Here is a 24,665-nt window from a genome sequence, read left to right on the forward strand (position 1 = left end):
TACAGTTGCATTACCCTTGTCCACTAGTAGAATCTTGAAATTAGTGTCTCTTTTTAGATTTTTGAGTGCAGTCTCTTTTTGTCGGGACATGTAAACTGGGAGTGTTCTGAGTATGGGTGGACAAGGCATATGCGTGCATGGAAGTACATGGTATATTGTAGCTTTTGATAGATCTGCTAAAGAATGAAATGCTTTCACTGGTAGTGCGGAGCACTCTTCAACCAGCTAGGATTTTAGTTACATGCTCTATAAAAGTTTTTTAGGAATCTTTCGAATGTAGCAAAATCTTCATTCGCAAGCAGCAGACATGGGTCGGGGTAGAACATATAAGTCCCAGTGCCACTGTAAGGGCTTGGAACTGAATTCTGTAAATTTTTTTACTGCTTTCATGTAGAATCTTTCTATAAGGAATGCATAATCTAGTCATGTAGACCAATAATAGGAACTCTGGATCTACTCTCATCATATTCTGCACCAACAATTCATTATGTTTATTTCTTTTGTAGCTTTCCCAATGGCGTATTATGTCACTAGTATACTCATAAGGTTTCATTGTTTTTAGAGAGAGCTGGCTGTAACTGATTATAAATTGATAAACTGATTATATGAAAACAAAAAAAAATTAGCGTCATTTGAATTATTTTATTTCATAAATGATCGATTACGACACTTAGAAAATGAGAGCTGGAGGGCTTGGGCAGTTACGTAGTGAAAGTGAAATGACGCTTAAGAAGTTAAGGTAGTTTATATAGATCTTGGCCACTACCATATTTTAATTTATTGTGACATTGACAAGTTAGAAGTGAGGTTAGGAATACTGTCACAATGTGTAAACAAACTTATAATCTATTTAATTTATATTTTTTGAAAAACAAACTAATGAATTACTAACTAAACACTAAGAACTAACTTCAACATGGGAGTTCACGGACTTTGGCGCCTTATCGAACCCTCGGGAAAACCTGTACCTTTGGAATCTTTAGAAAATAAAGTCTTGGCTGTGGGTATCCTTTTTTTTAACTCCAATAATTTATTTTAAATGTCATTCCTTTGGCTGTTGGTAGCCTGAAGGTTTGGTAGTAAAACACCACATTTTCTCAGCAAAATTTACCAAAATAAAAAATATATCACAGAACAACTTTAAAAACACAGAAGCATTTGTGTGATATGGTCTAGGACTAAGTAAAAATAAACTTGTTCATCCATAATATACCCTACGAGTAGTCCTGTAACCTCCCTTCTTCTAAACAATTCTAAAGCAGTAAATCTTTTTACATATTGATTGACATTATACCTGGTTCCAAAATAGATAAACTGTACAAAGTTAAAATATTTCTTATAAACAACTAGCGGCTGGTTTTTATAGTTAGAGAAAGAAATGTATCTAATAGCTCCACTTTTGTAAAATAAATGGAGTCAAAATATACATTTCAGAAGTAAATATTCCAAGTACAAAGCAGCATATAAATACTCATAACAAAGATGTTATATTCAAATTAATTTATTGGTGCCAATATACAGTATTTTCACAAGTCAAATTAGATAAAAGTTAAAATTTACAGTTTTTCTAATTGGTAAGTGAAAATCAATAAAATAACTATGCACCATATTAAATACTTTAAATTGCTAAAATTCATATACAGATAGAAGTTAATATTTATAATAATAACATAAAATATAATATATAGGTGTCACACAAAGGAAAATTAAAATTTAAAAATTCTTCATTGGAGTGATACTCATTTGAGATTAATATTTGTTGTACCCTATTTTTACAGCAAACATATGACAAATTAGTAGAACAACTAGGAAACTTATTAAAAAACTAACAGAGAGAAATCCTGGAATGTATTGATAAAGTATTCCCAGAAAAGTTGCCTCTAAATATTTGAAGAAAATCCTATAGAAAATAGTTTAATGACACAGTTCTTGTATTTAAGGATTTTACTTGGACTCTTGTAAGAATGAAACTCATAAATGGCATGAGGAAGGTAAAGATGTGGTTAAACAAGTATAAATTGTCCCTAAATATCTTAAAAACTGTTTATGTCACCTTTTCTCTAACAGATGCAAATTGGCCAAATTTTAAGGAAATAGTTATTGATGAACAACAAAACTTTATTATAAAAGAAGTAGAAAACAATAAACATCTAGGTATAATAATAGACAAAAAATTAAAATGGACACCACACATTCAAAACTTAACATCTCAACTCAAAAGCTTAATTCAAAAAATTTTCCTTATTAGAAATATATTGGATAAAAAAACTTTAATAATGTTGTACCAATCATTTGTGGAATCTCTGATATGCTATCGTATAGTGACCTGGGGTGGACTCTACAATAATGCTCTTGAATCCTTAAAAACTGTTCAAAATTATATTATCAAAATAATCTATAAAAAAGACAGACCCCACCTCGCTCTTGTATGATACCAAAATACTTAATATCAGATCCTTATATTTATAATCCATTTGTGTATTCTGGTATAAACTTAAAGATAAAAACTACATGTCTGGTTTCAAGTCACCAACATGAAACCAGACAACTAACTGAAAGACATCTTAATGTACTATTTCGCAGATTCGATGGGAGCCAAAGATGTAATTCTGTAATAGGACCAAAAATTTTCAATAAATTACCATGGACAATTCGGGAGATTACAAATAAGCAAAAATTTTCAGAACTTTGTAAAAGATTTATCTATAAAAATTATGATGCCTTACTTGACCTATAAATAACTATTAATGTTTTCCTCTTCTTCTGAAATTTTTAATATTTGTGTCTTATAGTTGTTTTACCTGTATTGTAAATGCACTACCCTCGGGTTTATGTAAATTAGTGATATGGGGCCTCTAGTAAATATAATTATGTTGTATAGTAATATAATTAATTTTAAGTTATACACATACAGGTGCTTGCACCTAGGTGGAATTTATTGTATTGGTACTACATATTAATTTTGTTTACATTTACATCTATCCTATATTAAGCATGTATTTCTTATGTTGAATAAATAGTTGCCAATATGAAGTTTTTATTTTCTTTCTAATTAAATTTTTTAAATGTATTATGACTAAAACTTGTATTTTAAAGGAAGAAATCAAGTTTGAATATTAAAATCTTATTATTCAAAAGTCTTCTTAATTCAAATTAAATAAAAAGGTGACAAATCATCAATATTTTAACATTCATAAAGCATTTTCTGTCATTACAAAAAATCCTTACTAAAAAGTTGCAAATTCAAACCAATATCTAAAAATGTATAGTTATATTTAAATATAAATTAAAATTCATATTTAAAAACCACCAACAAATAAATCTTTTGTAAGCATAAAATACTTAAAATTTGTATTTCTACTTTAAAGTTATCCTCAATTTGTTTAACAAATTAGTATGTAAAGATAAAGTACATAATGTCAATGTAAGATTTTTATATAGGGTAAGCATTCAGTATTATTTAACATTTTTCAGACAGTTTTTGTACAATTTTATAACAGGATTCTTGCAAGTATGAAGCTTTTGTCAGACAGCGGATTTTGTAAAAAATGTAGAGAATTTTATTTCAATAATCAATTAAATGTACGGGTAAACTGGTAGTGTTTTTTTTTTATTTTTTTATGGTTTTTAATATTATGTTATGATATACAGGGTGTCTCACGACGAATAGACGCGATCAATATTTCGGAAACTAATTTTTGAAAAATTTTGAAAATTTGGCAACATGGCACTGTCGAGGGGGGCTACACAACTAAAATATTTTGACAGTTGTGACGTTTCCGGTTATACCGGAAGTAGGTGTCAACTTCGTTATTTTAAATGGAACACCCTGTATATTTTTACTTTTTTGGCTTTTACGTGAAATTGTAAGTATATTTTGTGTATAATGTCCTATACCTAAGTGTAACCGTTTTTGACATATTTTTAATTTCATGTGAAAAACTATGTTTATAAGCCCTAACATAATTACCGATTACTCCCTTTTAGTAGCCTTTATTTATTGGTTAGTTTTGGTTTTATTTTAGAGGAAGGACCACTTTAAAAGACTATTTTAAAATTTGGCTAAAAAAAAGATACAGGGTGGTCAAAAACTAGCATTAAAAATTAAAATGAAAAAATCATTAAAAGTCAATTTTTTTAAATGGAAACCCCCTATTTTTATAATTTTTTCATAAAGATAATTAAAAATAAGGTTAACTTTGTATAAGGTTATCTAGTCCAAAAATTGATAGTTTCCGAAATATTGGCAGTTTAAATTTGGCCTAATATTAAAAGCCGTATAATAACACGGCTCAAGGATTGTTGATTAGTTGGGCATGACGGTTGTCATAGTAACCGCTAGAAGCGGCAGTAAGATAATGGATTATAACAAAAATGTACACTTTTTAATTAAATTACACTTTTGCGAAGAAAACTTAAATAGCAAGTAACTTATAAATTTAATGCATATAATCCATTGTCTTACTGCCGCTTCTAGCGGTTACTATGACAACCGTCATGCCCAACTAATCAACAATCCTTGAGCCGTGTTATTATACGGCTTTTAATATTAGGCCAAATTTAAACTGCCAATATTTCGGAAACTATCAATTTTTGGACTAGATAACCTTATACAAAGTTAACCTTATTTTTAATTATCTTTATGAAAAAATTATAAAAATAGGGGGTTTCCATTTAAAAAAATTGACTTTTAATGATTTTTTCATTTTAATTTTTAATGCTAGTTTTTGACCACCCTGTATCTTTTTTTAGCCAAATTTTAAAATAGTCTTTTAAAGTGGTCCTTCCTCTAAAATAAAACCAAAACTAACCAATAAATAAAGGCTACTAAAAGGGAGTAATCGGTAATTATGTTAGGGCTTATAAACATAGTTTTTCACATGAAATTAAAAATATGTCAAAAACGGTTACACTTAGGTATAGGACATTATACACAAAATATACTTACAATTTCACGTAAAAGCCAAAAAAGTAAAAATATACAGGGTGTTCCATTTAAAATAACGAAGTTGACACCTACTTCCGGTATAACCGGAAACGTCACAACTGTCAAAATATTTTAGTTGTGTAGCCCCCCTCGACAGTGCCATGTTGCCAAATTTTCAAAATTTTTGAAAAATTAGTTTCCGAAATATCGATTGCGTCTATTCGTCGTGAGACACCCTGTATAGGTAAAATTGTATGTTTTAGATAGCATTCTCAATGTTTTTAGGCCATAAGCAGTTTCTAGGTTTATGTATTATTTTTTTGTAGGTTAAGTAGAGTAGCCTATGACTTCAATAAGTTACCATAGACAATTCGGGAGATTACAAATAAGCAAACATTTTCAGAACTTTGTAAAAGATTTATCTATGAAAATTATGATGCCTTACTTGACCTTCTATAAATAACTATTAACGTTTTCCTCTTCTTCTGAAATTTTTAATATTTATGTCTTATAGTTGTTTTAAATGCACTACCCTCAGGTTTATGTAAATTAGTAGTATGGGGCCCCTAGTAAATATAATTATGTTGTATAGTAATATTATTCATTTTAAGTTATACACATACAGGTGCTTGCACCTAGGTGTACTTTATTGTATTGGTACTACAAATTAATTTTGTTTACATCTATCCTGTATTAAGCATGTATTTCTTATGTTGAATAAATTATATATTATTATTTATATTATACAGTCAAAAATTGTATATTTGTTCACCCCAAATTTAAAGCTAATTTTCATAACCATTTTTGGGAGCTCAATAAATCATTGCCAAATTAGTAAAATATATTTTCCTAACAGAAAAATTAGATGTCTCTATATGGCTGCACCAAGCAGTAAAAGGTTTTCAGGACTCAAAAGGGGCCTCTGTCCCTAATGCGCACCTTTTAGGAATCTATCATCGGGTCTGCAAGCTTTTATATTTCAAAATAAAACCCATCTTTGTATTTGACGGTGGAGTGCCCGTCTTAAAAAAAGAAACAATTGTAAGAATATCATAAGTTGAGACTTTAAAAACGTATTTACTTTTCTCTACAATTTTTAGGCAAAAAGAACTCAATCAAAGCTTCGCGCAATATCGGCGTCAGACCAGATTCAAAAACAACTTCTAACAACACTATTAAAGCATAGTGCAGTAAGTAAGGTACTTACTGAACAAATAGAAGCGTCCATTGGTCCCATACCTAAAGATCGCCCCACTAAACACGATGATATGTACATTTTGCCTTCAGGTAGTGATTTGCTTGACAGCACCATTTCCAGCTCAGAAGATGAGTCATATTCCGAGTACACCACCTCGGATTCCAGTCCCACAAAAAATTGGGATTTACATAGTATTGATATGGATAGTGTACATTTTAAATCTTTGCCAGTTGATGTAAGACATGAAATACTTACCGATCTAAAAGAGACTAGGAAACAGTCTTCTTGGGGTAAGCTAAATAGTCTTTAAATAGATTTAATTAGATTTATTTTTTAATCAGGTAGGTTACATGAATTACCAAAGGTGAGTGATGATTTTTCCACATACCAAATGAAAAGGCTCCTAAAAAGGCAGGCTGTTCAATCTGCACTGGAAGAAGCGGAAAAGGAAATGGGAGGAAAATCACTTAGTCTAGCTGAGCTGGAATCTTTACTGAACGACCAGGGGGTTTTGACTGGGGATTTGGGAAAGAGGATTGCTTCGGATGAAAAAACTAAGTAAGTTATTAATTTTGAGTTTTTCGGAGAACAAAATAATTTTGTTAAGTTTGACTTTAGATAAGGTTAAGATCACGTCATAAAAAAAAGTCTTAAACAATGCAAATAAATATTTTTCTTATTTTTTTATGTTTTAATTTCCGCATCTGTTTTCTAGTTTTATCGCCCTTTGAGGCCCGTGATTACATTAAATATGGGTTATATAGTTGGCAAAACTTTTATCATGTTAGGATTTATTGTTAGATCTTGTAGGAATTTAAAAAATGTCCAAATTTTTCCCTGGTTAGGAGTCACTTGGATTACTGTTGTTTAGTGTGGTTACCTTATTATGAACTTGCTGCAAAAAGGCTTGAAAGAGTTCAACATAAATTTATAAACTACCTTATTTATAAATTAAATATTGATATGTTAACATTGACTTACGAAGAGCGACTTAAAATTGTAAATATAGAGTCTCAAAGCTCAGCGCAATAGGTTAGCTATGAGAGGTTTGGTCCCAAAGTAATGATTAATGAAATAAACTGTCTACCAAAGCTATCAGTACTAAACTTTCATGCCCCTGTGCGTACCAGCATGTGTTATATAAAGGGGGTAAGACGGACATAGGAAAATGCATAGGATTTCTATTGACTGATGACTGATTGATTTATTTGATAAGATTTTATATTGAAAATAGAATTATTTCTTTATTATACATTTTTTTAAATTTTAAAATAGGGTGCCATGAATGCGTTGAAAGTTTTAATTTTTAATTAAGTAATCACGAAAAAAAACTGATTTCATTGCATTTTATGACTTAAATCTTTTATACACCTATTTAAAATGTCAAAACCAGAAATCGCATTTACTTAATTTTTTTAAATATAACTTTATTGGCAACAAGCACATTTGCAATGCGTTTTTTTTTCAATAATTTGATATGATTTTTTCTTAAATCGGTTGATAAATAAGCCCATAGGAAGAAAAAACCAAGTCACATAAATAAACGTACTTAATTAATAAAAGGCTTTGATTTCGACGCGTTCTTCAATTATTTTTCAATTGACATAATACGTAACATCTTGTCAAATGCAATTTTGGTGTTTATTAATATTTAAAATATTTTCTAACTGTATTTCTGAAAAACTGCATTTCAAAAGTAGTTGTTCATAATAGGGTGCAATTTAAAAAAAGAAAGTAAATGCCAAAAATATTGGTTTGGAAATTTTAAATAGAAGTATGAAAGATTCAAGTAATTAAATACAATGAATATAATTTTTTCATGATGATTACTTGATTAAAAATTAAAACTTTTAACGCATTCATGACACCCTATTTCAAAATAAAAAAAAATATTTTTTCTCTGAGGATATAACAAAAAGTAGTAAATGCGATATCATTATTCTCAGAATATTATTTTCTATCTAAATACGTAATAATATGTCAAAGTCAAAAGTTTATTGAAAAGCAAATTTTCTGTACAATTTATAAAGAATTCCTAAATTTACAATAAACATATAACAAACAATTACAAAGTGTACTTAGAGGCACAGTAGAAATAAAATAAAATTAACCTAGACATACATGCACGCAAATTACAATTCATCAAGGTTCCACAACATAGGTATAGATAGATCAAGAAATTCTGTTTAGCAAATCTCAATAAAACTTTTTTAATAACAATATTAAATTTTCGTCTATTGAAGTTTCGAATCCTTAAAGGCAATAAATTATACATGAGCTTTCAATAGTGGAAAATAGTATTTCTACTTAAAGTGCTCCGAGCCTGAGGTACCTGTTCCATCCATTGTCTCATTTAAAAAAAAAAGTTAGTGTCACTTTCTGTTAAACCGGAAGAAACGAAAAATAATAGAATATGTCAAAAGATGCTATTTTAACTACTTTATTGATAAATAAAATTTTATTTGTTTATCTTGAATAGTAAAAAAGTTATTAAGTGTTTACCTCTTTTTCTGTGTCACCCGGTGTAAAGTGACGGCTCCACATAAATTTTAGTATATCTTTTTATATAATTTTATTGTAATCGACGTTATTTTATTATATTGTATGTTGTGTACCTTACTTCTTGGGGGAAACCTTATTTGTACCTTGTATGGTAAATAAATAAATAAAAAATTAATATTATACTATAACAATACTAATAATCACTAATACATTTATAATCACAAGAAAACGTAATTATAAGATTTACAATTATTACCAAGGTAAAAATAAACCAAAAAAATCACAAAAACTGGAACTATTTGCAGCTTGTTAGTGATACACTATTTCCAGATATAAACTGGAAGAGAAAGTTAAAAAGAAAACATAATAAAGTTTAATCTGGGTAAGATTTTATAATTAGACAAGTTCGTGATAGGAGACATATATACATATACATAGAGTTTAAGATTTCAAATTATATCCTTGATTCAAAATTTGGTTTACAATTCATCAACCCCACTATTCAAGCAATAATTATATATTTTTATGTTTAATTTAAAATTTTAATTTTATTATGATTTGGTAACCGTTTTACATATATACATTTATTTTATTTAATTTTTCATTTACTATATCGTGTAAAATGTGTATCCTGGATCCAATTCTGGAATATTATTATGATCCAAAATACTTTCAGAAAGTACCCTTTTTAGGTGTAATCAGTGACCAAAAATAACAAAAGTACTCGCTGTAATTCTTCTTGGTTCATCGATTATATGGCATAAATTACAATTTTCAAGAAGTATTGTGAGTGATTTTTGTAAATTTAATAAACTGTTATTATATTCACTAAACCAAAAAATTTCCTCTACAATAGGATCAAGATATGAAAACTTTTTATCAGAATCGCAAAATTCATAAAATCTATTCTCATATCTTATCTTGGATACATACAAACCAATATTCTAATTAGACGTTGATTCCACTTCCGCATTTCTGCCAACCCTATCCTAGAGACCACATTATTTATGCCCTATTTAAATGCTAATTATTTTTTAAGCCTGGAAAACAGAAGAAGAAAACAGATTTATAATTTTATTTATAAAAAGGTGCGCGCAGATAATTTAAAAAGCAGATCAAAGTATTCGAGAAGTATTTTCACAACCTCTAAGCATAGATAAGGTTCAATGAGCGTTTTGTTTTGCCACAGCATCAAATTTCATCTTCTCTGCGATGTTTTGCGTTTGTTGCATATGGATATTTGTTTGATTGTATGTGGCACAACTTACCTTTGACGGTGAAAGCTTGTGGTCCGAAGGCATGTTAAATTAAAACTATGATTAGAATAGCAAACATAGTAAGGTGATCTTTGAATGTTCATTAGTAAAGCCATGTTGTATAGTTAGTATACGATCGGTTATTGAACCTTTCTTTAAATTTGAGTCAACTTTGTTGTTGCCGTCCCACTCTCATTGCAGTTTTGTTTTTATTAATTCACCAATATATTATATTAAATCTTTTACGATTTTTTAATAAACCACTATCCTATACTTTTAGATTTTTTTTTTTTGATTTAATAATGTAATTAGATAATACTACAGGGTGTGTTCAAAGTTGAGTTATTTATTTTAACTCCTTGTAGAACTCGTCAACAGAAGTTAATATACCAACAATCACCTATATAAAAGTTGCATAATAAGGGAGTTACTTCACATTATTAAATATTATTTAAAAAAAAAATTATTAAGGTAAATGGTTACCGTTTTTACAAAAATTCCCCATTTATTCGATTAATAAACATCCTGCCTCGGCGTTCTTTACAAGCAATTCTTTACAAGCCTCGAAAATAAAATGCTGGTGTCCACGAATTAAATCACAAGAATTTTCTATGCGCTTTTGAAGTTCTTCCGGAGTATTTACTACTTCATCATGATACACCAACTCTTTCATATAGCCTCACAGAAAAAAATCGCAAGGCGTTAAATCTGAGGAGCGAGGAGGCCAAGAAATGGGCCCATTGCGCCCTATCCATCTATTCGGAAACTCATTATTAACAGTTAAAATAAATGACTGAACTTCGAAAACTCCCTGTATATTTACTTAACAGTATTCACAGGGCAGCTTCGCATATGTAATATTTTATTACTGGTGCAGTATGTAAGCGGGTTTTTATAATCGAAAAGATATCCTTTTTGACTTATAACTTTATATTATTGTATGAAATAAATAGTTGGCAAATAAATGCATTTGAATTTAAATATAGACCTCTTTACAGTTGGGATACTCTGTGAAATATACTTGTTGAATAGAAATAAATTCATTTTATCATTTATAGATAATATTTACAAGTTTATTTTATTTTTTCCAGATATTTACTAGTGAAAGATGTAAAAAAAGCTATTGAAGAGGCTAGAAAAAAAGAGCTTAAATCAGAAAATATTGAGGCTGATGAGGTTACAATAACCAATGTAGATCAGGAGTATAAAGAAGACCTAAATAAAGCAATTGCCTTATCACTCAAAAATGTAGACAAGCCAATTGAAAAAGATAAAGAAAACGAAACTCGTATCGAAGTGACAAAATCTAAAGCAGATCAGGAATATGAGGACGAGCTCAATAAGGCAATCGCTTTATCGTTAGAATGTGCGGCTTCAGAACCAAGTCAGTCCAGTGACGATGAACCTACGCCACTTCCACAAATTCCCAACACCAAAATGTCTCTGGCCCAAAGTTACATGATGGAATACAGTGGCCTCACACCCAACGAAATCTCCAAGTTGATTAATAAAAATGCCCCTCGATCTGCTGAAGTGAAAGAGAAATTAGCTAATATTTCGTCAAGTGACTCTGAATTTGAAGAAGTTAAACAAAATACTGTAGAAATTATGTCTTCAAGTGACTCAGATGAGGCATTGGATATTGTTATTGATCCCAATGGGAGCTTTGATCAGGAAGATGATCTGTTTGCTGATGTTTTTGAGTCAACAGAACAGTTAAATAAAAATGCTGATGAGGAGGAAAGAAGTCAAGTTGTTGACATAAAAGATATAGTTAAAAATAAGGATGATATTGAAGAAAAACTTGTTGATTCAAAAGAAATTAAAGTAGGTGGTACTAGTGCGGTTAAGAGGGAAGACATTTCGACTAAAGCAATGGATTCAGTTGAATTAGATGTAGATAATAAAGTAGAAGTCTCTATGAATGAAAGTTTAAAGATTGATGAGCTTACAGAGCCAATTGAGGAAGAAAATGATAAAAATGAAGTTCTTAAGGTGGATGCTAAGAAATCGCCAGATCTAAAAGTAACTGTTCCAAAAGTACCCAAAGTGCCACAGATAACAGAAAAAGAGTTACAGGAAATGAAGGAGCAGCTGCAAAAGGATAAAATGGAGCTTTTAAACGAGAAATCTTCCAAGGATAGAATGGCTGGAAATATTACCGATCAAATGTACCAAGAGACCCAGGTAAAAGCATACTAAGGACTTATTAATTAATTCGTTGCCCCTATTATTATTATTTAGAATTATAAATTGTTATCATTTTTGATGTCTCCAGTGTTAGTTATACTGGGTGTCCTATTTGCTATGTGTGACTATTGCTATTGCCGAAACTATAGGAGATACGAGGGCGGTTTAATTAGAAAAAAAATGCTAATTTTGATGCTTATTCTAAATCCTTTTACAGCGTTGCAAAATATTTATTAATTCGTGAATTACAGGGTGATGTTGACAGAGTGGCGTTTTTTATAAATAATATAATTTAATCATTATTTCCAAAACTATTGGGTTTAGAAATTTAGAAACTAACTTTTATTTACAAAGTTTTGTAATTTTTTGTGCTCTACGAAACTTTTTTTTTTTAAAATACGGACCTGCCTTTTTTTAACTTATTTTAAAAACATTTTTTATTCCCTTTACAATGATGTATCTCATTCATATGTTTCCCATCGTTTCAACGTATTAATAACGATCATCAGGAATTTTTCCTTAGTGCGGATCTGACTGTTTTAATTGCTAAAAACTTAAATACTTTTAAAAATTCTTTACTCTTGATTTAAAATTTAATCGATTAAAAGCTTAAGCTTATAGTCTAGCTATTCATTGTTTTTGTTAAACCCAATGAACCCTAATCTAAATATGTTAAAAAATGTAGTTTTAAATTATGATCCTTTTGATATTTTTGTTTTTTGTAAATTTTGTATTTTGATTGATATTATTTGTTCAATTTAGTTGACTGGGACCAGGGGCGGATCCAGGATAAAATTTTAGGAGGGGAACAAAAAATAAAATGCATTTATTGGTAATAATGGGTCATTGGAAAATAATGTTTTATTTAACAAAATAATGTTTTATTATTATTAACAGCAATATTATACAGTAAAACTGAAGCAATGTCTGCCCATTTTAGAAAATCTTTCCATAACTTCTTCTAAAGTTACCTCAATATCATAATTCATATTTAGAAGTGCCAATCCAAGCCAAATTCAATCTTTTTTGCAGCATTGTAGTTCTGAGCCAGGTTTTGATTCGGCGCAAAAAAGAATTCAAAATATAACGAAGCACAACTGTTACTTGAAGTAGTACTACCATGAAAAAATAATATAGGTATAAAAAAGGTTCAGCTTTCAACAATTTTTTGCACCCATTGCAAGAACTTTTGGGAGAGGGGGAACTCTACCCCAGTCCTACCTTGTTGTTACAAAGTTATGAAGTTTTCAAATGAAGATGAAGGCTAGATTTGTTGTTTTGGTATGCAAGAGCATTTCGCAATGCAAATGATGCACTTCAACAAGTCTTACAATATTTGCCGGGCTAGAAAGAAATTGGCCCAATATGGTTCTTTTGAGAACCCCTAAAAGAGAGGGGTAGGTATAACAGTAGAAGGAGGCGAAGCAGAAGTAAACGTGGTGGGTAAACCGGCTTAACTGGCTTAAACATTTTAGGATATATTAATTACAAAAATATTCAAAATAGCGATAGTTCTCTTAGAGAAGAGCGGAAAGAGACTGGAATTTCAAAAAATGTCCACCAAAAAAATATTGCTTTGAAATAAGATTAGACCCTATAGATGTTGTAAGATATAACATTAAAAATCATACGATTATCGGAATCGAAGACTATTTTGTAGATGGGTTATAAGAAATCGAAAGCGTGACCCTAACTTATTAAAAAAAATTTGTGGAGCGGCGAGAGTCGATTTTGTAATAATGGTTGGCTTAACAGAAATCAAGAAACGGCTTTCCAAGAGAGGTTCGGCATAAATATTTGGCTGGTAATACTCGACACACAAGAAGTTGGACCATGTTTTTTCAGTGAACATTTAACTGGACAAGTAGATGCAAAAGCGGATAAATCCACTTTTTGTCATTTTGGCGCAAACCTATAATACTATTAAAGTTATCTACTATGCATACTATGCAATATTTAAAAAGTTTCAAACTCGGTCATATCACGCTTAAAAATGCCGTTTAAGCTCCTACTAAATTTCAAAACCAGATATATTTTAAGCTAAATGACATTCGAACAAAGGTAAATCCATTGCGCTGCAAATTCAGATATATCCCAACCGTGTCGCTTCGCGTAAACGTACAAGCAAATCAAAACAAGTTAAATCCATTTTGGCGGTTTAATACTGTTTACTTTTTTTTGCAGTCAGTTGTACTGAAAATTTGATTGAAGTAGTACCTACGTATCTAGTGTGATTTGAAATTAGTAGTATTTAAGTGTTAATTAATGGTTCACATATTAATTATTTTTATAAAGAAAACTCATAATGAGGAAAGAACACGCAGTAAAGCACGGAAAGTCTTGAGTCAGTGTAAAAACTGGAAAAGACATACTGGCTGCTACCGAAAAGAGGTATGTTTCTTTTAAATGTGTATGATATTCGTTGCTAAGCTTACGTTTTTTGTTCCATAGATATTCAGCTACTGCTTCGCCAAGATTTCCTTTATGTTCTCACAACACACCTTCATGTAAGTGCTCCTTATTAACAAATGCTGATATTGCAACTTTCCATAAATCTTCCTTTGCTTCTCATAAAAAAACAATACAAGATTGTTTTATTATAAAGCACTATACTATTAAGCAAGTTAAAAGATGAAGAGCTTCAAAAGATTTAAGAGCCCGAAACGCGTCTTTCCACTATTTTATACCTAAAAAACTTTCCAAGGAATGTGTACCTGTTTGCAAAAATACCTTTTTGCGGGTCCTAAATCTAGGACATAATAGAGTCAATGGTGTAATAAGTTGATTTTTTAAAACAGGACAAATGCTTTTAAAATTCCGAGGTGGTGATAAAGTCAAAGACAAAAATTAAAAAAAAAAAAAGAAATGATCATAAACTTTATTAAGTCTTTCTCTGTTATAGAAAGTCACTATTGTCGAGGCAGAAGTGAAAGGCAGTACCTGCTACCTGGCTAGCAACTTGAGCATTAAAAAAATGTGGAATCTTTATAATTCAAGTTTTGAAGACCACCGGGTGAAATAATCTTTTTTTAGATCCCTATTTAATACCAAATTTAATTTGGGATTTAGGCGCCTCAAACAGACGTCTGCTTGGAGTATAAATCCAAAATTTCAAATACGAAAGACCAACATGAAAACCAGAACCTTATTGCGCAGAGTAGACTCCATAAATTAAAATCTAAAGCATTTTTTCCAATTGCTGCAAGAAGAGCGTCCAGGGTTATTAACAATGTCATACGATTGTGAAAAAAATTTAGTGCTACCGAAGATCACACCCCACGACAACAAGCCTATTATAAACGCCAATTTTATTTATATAATTTTACTGTAGTAGTTGGCTCATACCATTCGCAACTAACAAAACAGAATGTATTCTCTTATGCCTGGAAAGAAACTGACAAGTCGAAAGGTTCAAAAGAGATAAGTTCCGCGGTCTTTGACAGACTTCAAAAACTAGACAGATATAACAGATCTGAGACTTTGTTCCGATGGATGCGGAGCAATGTCATACGATTGTGAAAAAAATTTAGTGCTACCGAAGATCACACCCCACGACAACAAGCCTATTATAAACGCCAATTTTATTTATATAATTTTACTGTAGTAGTTGGCTCATACCATTCGCAACTAACAAAACAGAATGTATTCTCTTATGCGTGGAAAGAAACTGACAAGTCGAAAGGTTCAAACGAGATCAGTTCCGCGGTCTTTGACAGACTTCAAAAACTAGACTTAACAGACATAACAGATCTGAGACTTTGTTCCGATGGATGCGGAGGACAAAATAAGAACCTAACAATGATCACCATGGTATCGGTTTGGTTTCAAGGTGCTCCAGATCACATTCAATCCGTAGAGTTAATATTCCCAGTGAGTGACGGGTCACTCATACATACCACCTGACCGGGTTTTCGCAAATATTGAGAAGAGGGTACGCAAGGAGGAGACCATTAATATTCCAAAGAAGTACCATGAAATATTTGAGGAATTTGGTACCGTGCAAATTCTGGGAACAGACTGGAAGGTTTTTGATTGGCAGGAACAAGTCAAACTTAACATAAAATCGACTTCGTCACTACATTTTAAAGCCATTTTATAGACACTTCGTTAGTAAAGCACAAGGTATATGCAAAAAGGGAAAAACACTGATGACTGTTAATCCTTCTGAAGTGAACATAGGTTGTGCAAACTTAAAACCAGAAAAAATTAAAAATGTTGACGAACTCCTCATCGGACATTTCGACGCTAACTGGAAGGAAGAAGCAGATATTTTAGGACTTCGGTATTACAAAGATGTTTTGAACAGAGTTGGTAACTTAACTGCAGAACAAGAAAAAATGGTCCAGGAAGAAGAAGTTCTGTGTGAACCTCAAGAAGACGGCAATAGATTTTTGTAATACATTTTAAGAAAACATTCCAACTAATATTATTATTTGATTTTTTTGGAAAAATTTGTCAATTTGACACGTTTTTTTTTGATTAAGGATTATTTTTAAGTTTATCTTTGTTATTAAAAAAAATAATAATAATCAACATTTTTCTTAAAGAAATAATATCTCTCATTAAACAGTACTTTAAAATTCAAAAACAGACAAATCCTGGCCTAAGTTTCAAAATCAGTTATATCCACATTTTTTTTAAATAAGTGTTTAAAATTAAGGAAAAAATCATTATTTCTTTGCTATATTTTATTAGGAACCCATCACCTTTCAGTTGGTCCAATATTAGGCCGATAATATTGTTTATAAATAAATGGCAGTTTTTTGCAATTATCTCAGTTTTATTACAAAGTGATATATCTGGTTTTGAATCTAGAGGACTCAAGTATATCATAATTTTTTTTAACAAATTCTCTGCAAGATCTTTTGGATGATATCCCTCTTGATGTAATAAAAAACTTTGAATATTTTCAACATGACGGTGCACCTGATCGAGATCAGCATTGCACAAGGTTTCTAAACAATTTTAAACCACCTCTTTGGATTGGTAATAACGGTCCTATAAATTAGCCCGCAAGATCGCCTGATATAACACCCACGGATTTTTCTATACGGGGTTTTATTAAGGACCAGGCTTATCAAACTACGCCTTAAACTTTTGGGGCCCAAGTGTAAAAATAAGAGAAGCATGCAATAAAATTTCTTCGCAAATGTTAATGGAACATTCAAAGAAAAATTGTAACCAATGCGCGAAAATGCTTACAAAATAATGGATGGTCATTTCGAACATTTAAATTAATAACAATTCATTTCATAATTATGTACATATTATTTAGTAGCCTTTATTTATTTTAAATAACTTCTCGATTTATTTTTGTTCATTATTATATTGTTATATATTAAAAATAAATTTATTATAAAGTTAGTCAGGTCAAGATAATTCGGGGTCGTAATTAATTTACAATTTAAAAAAAATCAGGCCTGCATTAAGAAAGAACCTGATGATGGTTATTAATACGTCTAAATGTTGGGAAACGTATGAATACATCATTCTAAAGGGAATAAAAAATGGTTTTAAAATAAGTTATAAAAAATGCAAGTATTTAAAAAAAAAAGTAGAAAGCCAATTAAGAAAACCAAGATTAAGTTTTGTAGAGCACAAAAAATTATAAAACTTTGTAATTAAAAGTAAGTTTTTAAAATCAATAGTTTTGGAAATAATAATTAAAATAGAATGGGTTCATGTTCAGATTCCCTAAGCAAACTGCGATCTTGCGAAAGAAATTTACATTTTGAAAAAGTCATATTAATTATTATGAACGTTTATTCTTCTTGTCCATTCTCTGAGGAGACTCACAAAGGGTCGAAACCGGTCATGAGCTTTATGATAGGGAAAACTGACATTATCTAATACTCTATCATAAGCAAAATTTGATTTTATTTTAGGAACTCTTGGAACTTTTTGGCGTTCCTTATGTGATTGCCCCTATGGAAGCTGAAGCTCAATGCGCCTTTTTCGATGCAATAGAATTGACCGACGGCACTATAACCGAAGACAGCGACATCTGGCTGTTTGGTGGCAAAACCGTTTATAAAAACTTCTTTAACCCCTCCAAATACGTGATGGAGTTTAAAGTTGAAAATATCCGGCACAATTTCAAGTTGAGTAGGGAGCAAATGATTTTATTAGCCCTTCTGGTGGGTAGCGATTACACTATTGGCCTAAAAGGCATCGGTCCTGTAACGGCCATGGAAATACTTGCGGCGTTTCCACATGGGAAAAACATTACGTTGAGTCACGCGGAATTGTTGTCTGGATTAAAAGAGTTTCGCTCCTGGTTTACTAAAGGAAAATCGCCAGGGCCGGGACGTTCCGGTTTAAAAACTAAATTGAAAAATATCACTTTCAGCGAGAATTTCCCCAATATGCAAGTGGTCTTGGCCTATTTGGACCCGACAGTGGAAACTAGCAAGGAACCATTCTCATGGGGAAAGCCGAACTTTGGGGCCCTTATACAATATGCCAGAGACAAGTTCGGCTGGACTAAACTTAAATGTGAGGAGGTGTTGAATCCTGTTGTGAAAAAAATTGAAGACGGACATCAGAAAACCATTAAGGATTATTTTAAGACAAAGTTTGTGGTGCATTCGGACGAAGCGGAAAAAAAGATGAGCAAAAGGGTGAAATCAGCTGTTACAAACATGGGGCGAAATCCGTCTGAAATAGTAGCAGAGGAACTCGCGGAGGACCTGAAAAAGCTGCCTAAAAAAAGAACGAGAAGAAAGAATAAATCTGAGGGGGCAGAAAATAATGAGAAAGCCATCAACCAAACTGAAGAAAAAGTTGACATAAAAAACCGTAAAAGAAAAGTAAAAGAAGCCAATAGTCCAAAAGAATTAGTAGAAAATGTTTCAAGCGTGTTAAAGAAGCCCGAAGAAGTGAGCGAATTAGAAAAGAGTGCCACTGAAAATTCAGTAGATGTCTCAGAAAAAATCAATGCAATAAGGCGTAGAAGAAAAGTGAAAGAATTGAAGGCAGCTGTCGATGTTAAAAAACCAAAAGTCGTAAAGGAAACTGTGAAACTGGTAGCAAATATTCCAAGTGAGTTACAAGGGGATGAGGAAGTGAGTCGGTTGGTTCAGATCGTGGAAGAATCTGAGCTGAAGGATGAAGAAATCCATATGGCTATGCAAGAAAAGCTTGAGAGGCTGCGAACCAAACCTGCAGAAATCGAGGTGAGTTAATGTAAAAATTACAGTTAATTATAATTTGATCTGATTTTCAAAATGTTGGATGGATGCCATCTTGGAAAAAAAATGGCAGTTTTAATATCGTTTTTCTAGTATCATGTGTAAAGTACATCATTCTATGCACTGTCAACTTTAACTTTTTAATTTTCAATGCACTCTGTAAGTTACACTTCACGCACTCGTGCGTAAAGTAAATCTTACATTTAATTTGCAATTTGTTAAAATTACCGGCGACATAAAATTGACTTCGCTTGACTTTATTTACAAGTTTATATATTTTGCTTAAACCGATGTATTTTTACATAAAATACGATATAAAAAAAAACAAAAAAATATAAGTTACTACAGTTCGATCTGTTCTTAAAATAACGTTTCCTCTTGTAATTGTTATGATATTCAATTTAGATGCAAATGGTCCTAGGTTCAAATTAGATGTTTCTGGGTCGGAAATTTAAAATAAAAAAGAAAGACTACATCAATTAACAAAACTTAAAAAAATTGATATATATTAAGAACGTAAAATTACGAACCTAAATCTTAGACAGACATTTTTCAAAATAGATAGCCCCAATGTAAGGAATCATAAAAGAAAACGACTTTTTAATTATGAAGGTAAATGCGAAACCTTTAATTGCCCAGAAAAAGATTTATAATTATATTTGTTTTGGTACAATTCTTGAGGCTTGGTGGTCTTTCTGAGAAATTCAATAATTTAACAATCAATTGAGACCTGCATTTATGGCAACTTGTTTCACCAAATTAAACATCTAATTTTACCTACTTTTTATGTTTTTTTTAAATGTAGATCAACAGCCACTAATTTAAAATAATTTTTGCGAAAGGTATATGAGGCAATGAATGAATATCAACTCGATGTAATCTATACAGAGCAGAATTCTTTTCAAAACACTTTATAAAATGGGCTTTCATAAACATCTAGTAGAGTTTTTCATTTCCTACTTATTAGATAGATCACAAATTGTAGAGTTCAGTGGGTTCAGATAATCTATCAACATTGCCTCAAGTGGTGCCCCCCAGGGCAATCTTGCTCCATTTTTGTTTTTGGTTTTTTATCAATTTTTTCACGACGATTTTGGCAGTAAATTACTACTATTTGCCGATGATATGAAGGTTTTTCGTCAATAATCGTCATGGCAGCGTCATGCAGATCTTGATAGTGATTATAAATGGTGTAATAATAAAAAATTAAATATTAAAAAATAAACACTCCCACTTAACTTTCAGAAATGTAAGAAGATGTCAATTTCTTGCTCAAAGATGAGATTGACTTGTGTGTAATAAATGATACCACACATGTGACCTGGGAGACTGTTAATAAAAAGCTTACCTTTTATGCTTATATAGACTATAATAAGATATATGTATATGTAGTTTTAGGATGGACGGTGTATACCTTGAGAGGTGATTCAGTCAGCAGTTATTACTTTTAAGGTTTAATGCACTGTTACTTCATTAATCTGCTGTTTGTGGGTACTTAGTGTTTTTATTTAAAATAAGCAACAATCAAATTGATGTTTCAAATCTCTTATCGGCTTTGAATTTTGCTGTTCCGTGCATCCATATAAAAAGACACAATGTATTTTATCTTAACACTTATGGAACCAATTTGTCCAAGAAAGATTAATAGAGAGACGATTAATTGTTGATCTGTTTGGTATGAGTTTGAATAAATTGTTCTCTCAAATACAATTATATTGTTAGTTATTTAAAAATTGAATGTACCTCCTACTATTACTTTCATAGTGTACCAGTTAGTTTGATCTTGTTATTTGTTACAGGACCGAATTTATTGTATTATCTGCCAATATTACAATAATCGTCTTATTATTAGGATTTGCTTCCTATGGGACACTAAAACTTTGAATTGCGGTAAAAATTATTCAGCCGACTCAATTTTTTTGGATAATTTTAATACCTTGAAAAGTATGTCAAAGCCAGACCTATGAAAGTATTGCTTTAGGAATTAAATTAGGAACAAAATGGATCAAAATCAAAAAGTCATGACGAAGCCAAATATATTATTGGTAAATAGTCAAATTTTATTGATACCTAATTCATAAATACACCAGTAGATATAACGAATAACGTTAACGATATAACGAATTGCAGAGCGATTACATTACGAATAATGCTGACTCTTCCAGTCACTGTAACTATTGGCCACCGGTCTTTTTCGAAACTAAAACTCATAAATAAATATTTGTGTAAAACATTCAGTCAAGAAAGGTTTAATAATTTGGCGCTAATTGATGTTTGTGATATCTTTCATATAGAATATTAGGTTAAAGTTTTTTTACCGACTTCTTAACGGTTAAGCCGTTAACACGCGTTTTTCGTCACTTCTCGTGGCGACAATAAACGCGGCTATTGTGGATGAAACAAAATAGAAAGAAAGTGTGAATTCAAAATGCAAAATAAATTTACCTTATTAATCACCTTATCATTAAAATAAAAACATAATTAACAATTTACAATAAATAACTCATAATAATAAATAGGACTATGCCTCGATTACGAAACTGTTAGCACAGGTGCAAACTTGTGTGGCAAGGCCGTTTTAAAAAGGAATAATAATAAAAAAGAAATAACAGTTATAACTATTAACTTGGCTGATATAACTACTATTTTTAACAAGAATTTACAGTTGAAGGAAATTCTGGAATGGAAAGAAAAGGTTTTATAGGAGGTCCACAGGAAAAACGTGGCATGTAAACAAATACTAACAGTAAGCTTTAGATGGAGACGAAGGGATACCAAAGCCCTATAAAAAATTTATACAGCCACTTTCTTGTTTTCTTTAGCACACGATTGTATTTATTTCAAATTGAATTAAGCATTCCATTCCAGTTTTTCAAGTAGATAATTTTGAATATATTTTTTAAATGCTTCTATTGAAAATTGTTTAACATCCTTAGGTAACTTATTCCAAAGTTGAGAGGCGGCTACAAAAAAAAGACTCTAAATAAGTTTATAAATCTAGTGTTATACATTATATGATTATCATGTTATGATCTTTTAGTTGCTTCGGTCAGGGAATCAGTTATTGAGCAAAGAAAGAGCTAGTGAATTAAATAAATAATATTTAATATTAAATGGTAAATAATTTTTTAGTCCATATATTTTTCATAGGCTATATATGCAATTTTCAACTTATTTTTAATATGGTTTTGGAATATAATACTACTGTTTGAATACACGCTCAAATTCTTTACCTCATCGACTACTGGTATAGGTGAACATTTCGAATCTGCTCATGAAAATTAGACGAAACCTCAAAAGCATTTTTGCCACAAACCAGTATTATTATATAAGATTTAGAAGCATTTAATTTTAAGTTGTGGTCTTGTCAAAAGTAATCGATACGTTATGTTACGATTTTGGCGTGAGAACGAAAGATACAGTTGGGAATCATCCGCATTTTGCTATAATGTTGAGTGTTTTATATAAGATACTAATACGTAACAAAAAATCTACTGCAATACCAGGAAATCCAGAATAATGAAGTTTTGCTAATAACATTTCGTGACATAGTATCGAAGGCTCTACTAAAATCTAACAAGCCAATACATGTTAGTTCTTTTTTGTCTTCGTTTTTTTCTAATTTCATTAAGGTTAACCAAATTGATAGTGGTACAAAAATTCTTTCTAAAACCTACCTGGCATTCAGGAATTAAAGAATGTGACTTAATAAATACCCAAATTTGTGGGTGAATTAATTTTCCAAGATTTGGGCTACTAACTGTAATATACTTATAGGCCTGAAGTCTTTAAATTACTTTGGATCACTGATTTTTGGTTTAACAATTTTAAGTAAAGTTGACTGATTCATTAGAGTACATTTTAATTAAGATTTAATTTTGTTATTGTGTAATAATCAAAATAAATCTGTGTGTTATGTATTTGGTATATAATTATTTAATTCAAGAAAAAGAGGCGCTAGCTGGACAAGTACCAGTATCTAGAGGTACCTACATCTTATTACACTACATGAAGAATTAAGCCGCTTAACAATATTTTGAAAAACATATCTCCCAGGTTTTCCATGGCATCAACACAAAGCGTTATACAGCGTTTGAAAAAACCAGAAAAGCTATATTTATGGTGAAGATGTTTTATTTATTTTAGTATGCACCAATTCTTTAAATTACTGTCATGTTGCTTTTTTTTAAAACTATAATAATACTAAAACTAAAAAGAACAATATTCATCAATCATACTCTATTAATTTAAATAGTGCATTTTTGAAAACTTTTTTCCCCGTTTTAAATTAGTTTACCTGAGTTCCTTCCTGCTAATGTCCTTTTGAATTTATATAATTCCCTATGCATATATCGTAATTTCCTTTAAAACATTCAGCATCCAATTCTTTTACTTCAATGATTTTTCCAGGTTTCTAAGCCGAGCACTTCTTCCTACTTCGTACCGAGACAACCTGCGCAAGCCTCGAGCAGTCGTAGGCCGCCCTCGCGCCCTACGAGGGTCCCCAGAAAAGAAACTATTCCCCAAAAGGAACGGGATAAAACCACATTGCTTCGAAATAAATTAAAAGCGATCGAAGTTTTTAGGAAGGGTAAAAAGGGGCCCGGGTACGTGCCCAAGAAGGAGCGGAACAAGAGGATGCCGAAAGACGATGCTGGATTATCGGAGAGCAGTGGGGAGGATTAAGAAGTCAAGGATCCAGTTGTTGCATGTTATTTTTTATTATTAAGTATTCTTTTGGTTATTATTAAATTTGTTATTTTTTTATTGGAGTTTTGAATAATTGTTATATGCTCGTAAACTAAGTCAAGCAACAACCAAAGGCTAGCCTAAGTAAGGCTCCCTACTCTGGCGAGGAGGTGCTGCTGGATCTACCGCCAATTTACATCTTCATAGAAGCAGAAATAAAAGCTGTAAGCTGGAAAATAGAGAAAGATCAAAAGGTCAAGTCAATCAAGACATTAATAGACATCAGATGATTCCTCAATATTACTTCGACAGACACTTTCCCTAAAAATCATAGACAGGTAGGACTGGGAGGATAGTCTTCCAATGACAACAGACACAGACCAATCAAGTTTCAACGACCGGCATATACAGGTTGGGGACTTTAACTCGAATATTTTTGCTAGCGCTCTAGAGAAAATATTCCAGAAAAACGCAAAAACAAGTCTACTAGGTAGGAAAATTAAAAACAAAATACATATCCCGACGTTAACTGCGTGTTTTGGTTCACCCTTTCGAAGGAACTGAAAAAAGGTTTTCTTTAAGTATTTACAAATGCCGCAAAAGTCTTAAAGAAGTATTTTTCGGAAATATTTTTTTCAAGTTTAAGCGCTAGTGAATTTATTCCAGCTAGAGTTCCCATCCTGTATAGGGTTAAGCTAAGGACATATTGCCAT

The 24,665-nt window shown here is 31.1% G+C and overlaps 1 protein-coding gene across 1 annotated transcript; it reads left to right on the forward strand.

Annotated features, from left to right (window-relative positions):
- Positions 1-792: 792 nt before the first annotated feature.
- On the forward strand, positions 793-24,028 carry LOC126743539 (DNA excision repair protein ERCC-5). Its single transcript, XM_050450672.1, has 7 exons — positions 793-1,004; positions 5,793-5,968; positions 6,028-6,415; positions 6,467-6,683; positions 10,975-12,070; positions 17,959-19,248; positions 23,674-24,028. Exons 1-7 carry the CDS (start codon positions 917-919, stop codon positions 23,947-23,949), a joined length of 3,531 nt encoding a protein of 1,176 aa, XP_050306629.1. The 5' UTR covers positions 793-916; the 3' UTR covers positions 23,950-24,028.
- Positions 24,029-24,665: the final 637 nt, after the last annotated feature.

Source organism: Anthonomus grandis, chromosome 13 (assembly GCF_022605725.1).
Source record: "Anthonomus grandis grandis chromosome 13, icAntGran1.3, whole genome shotgun sequence".
NCBI lineage: Eukaryota > Metazoa > Arthropoda > Insecta > Coleoptera > Curculionidae > Anthonomus > Anthonomus grandis.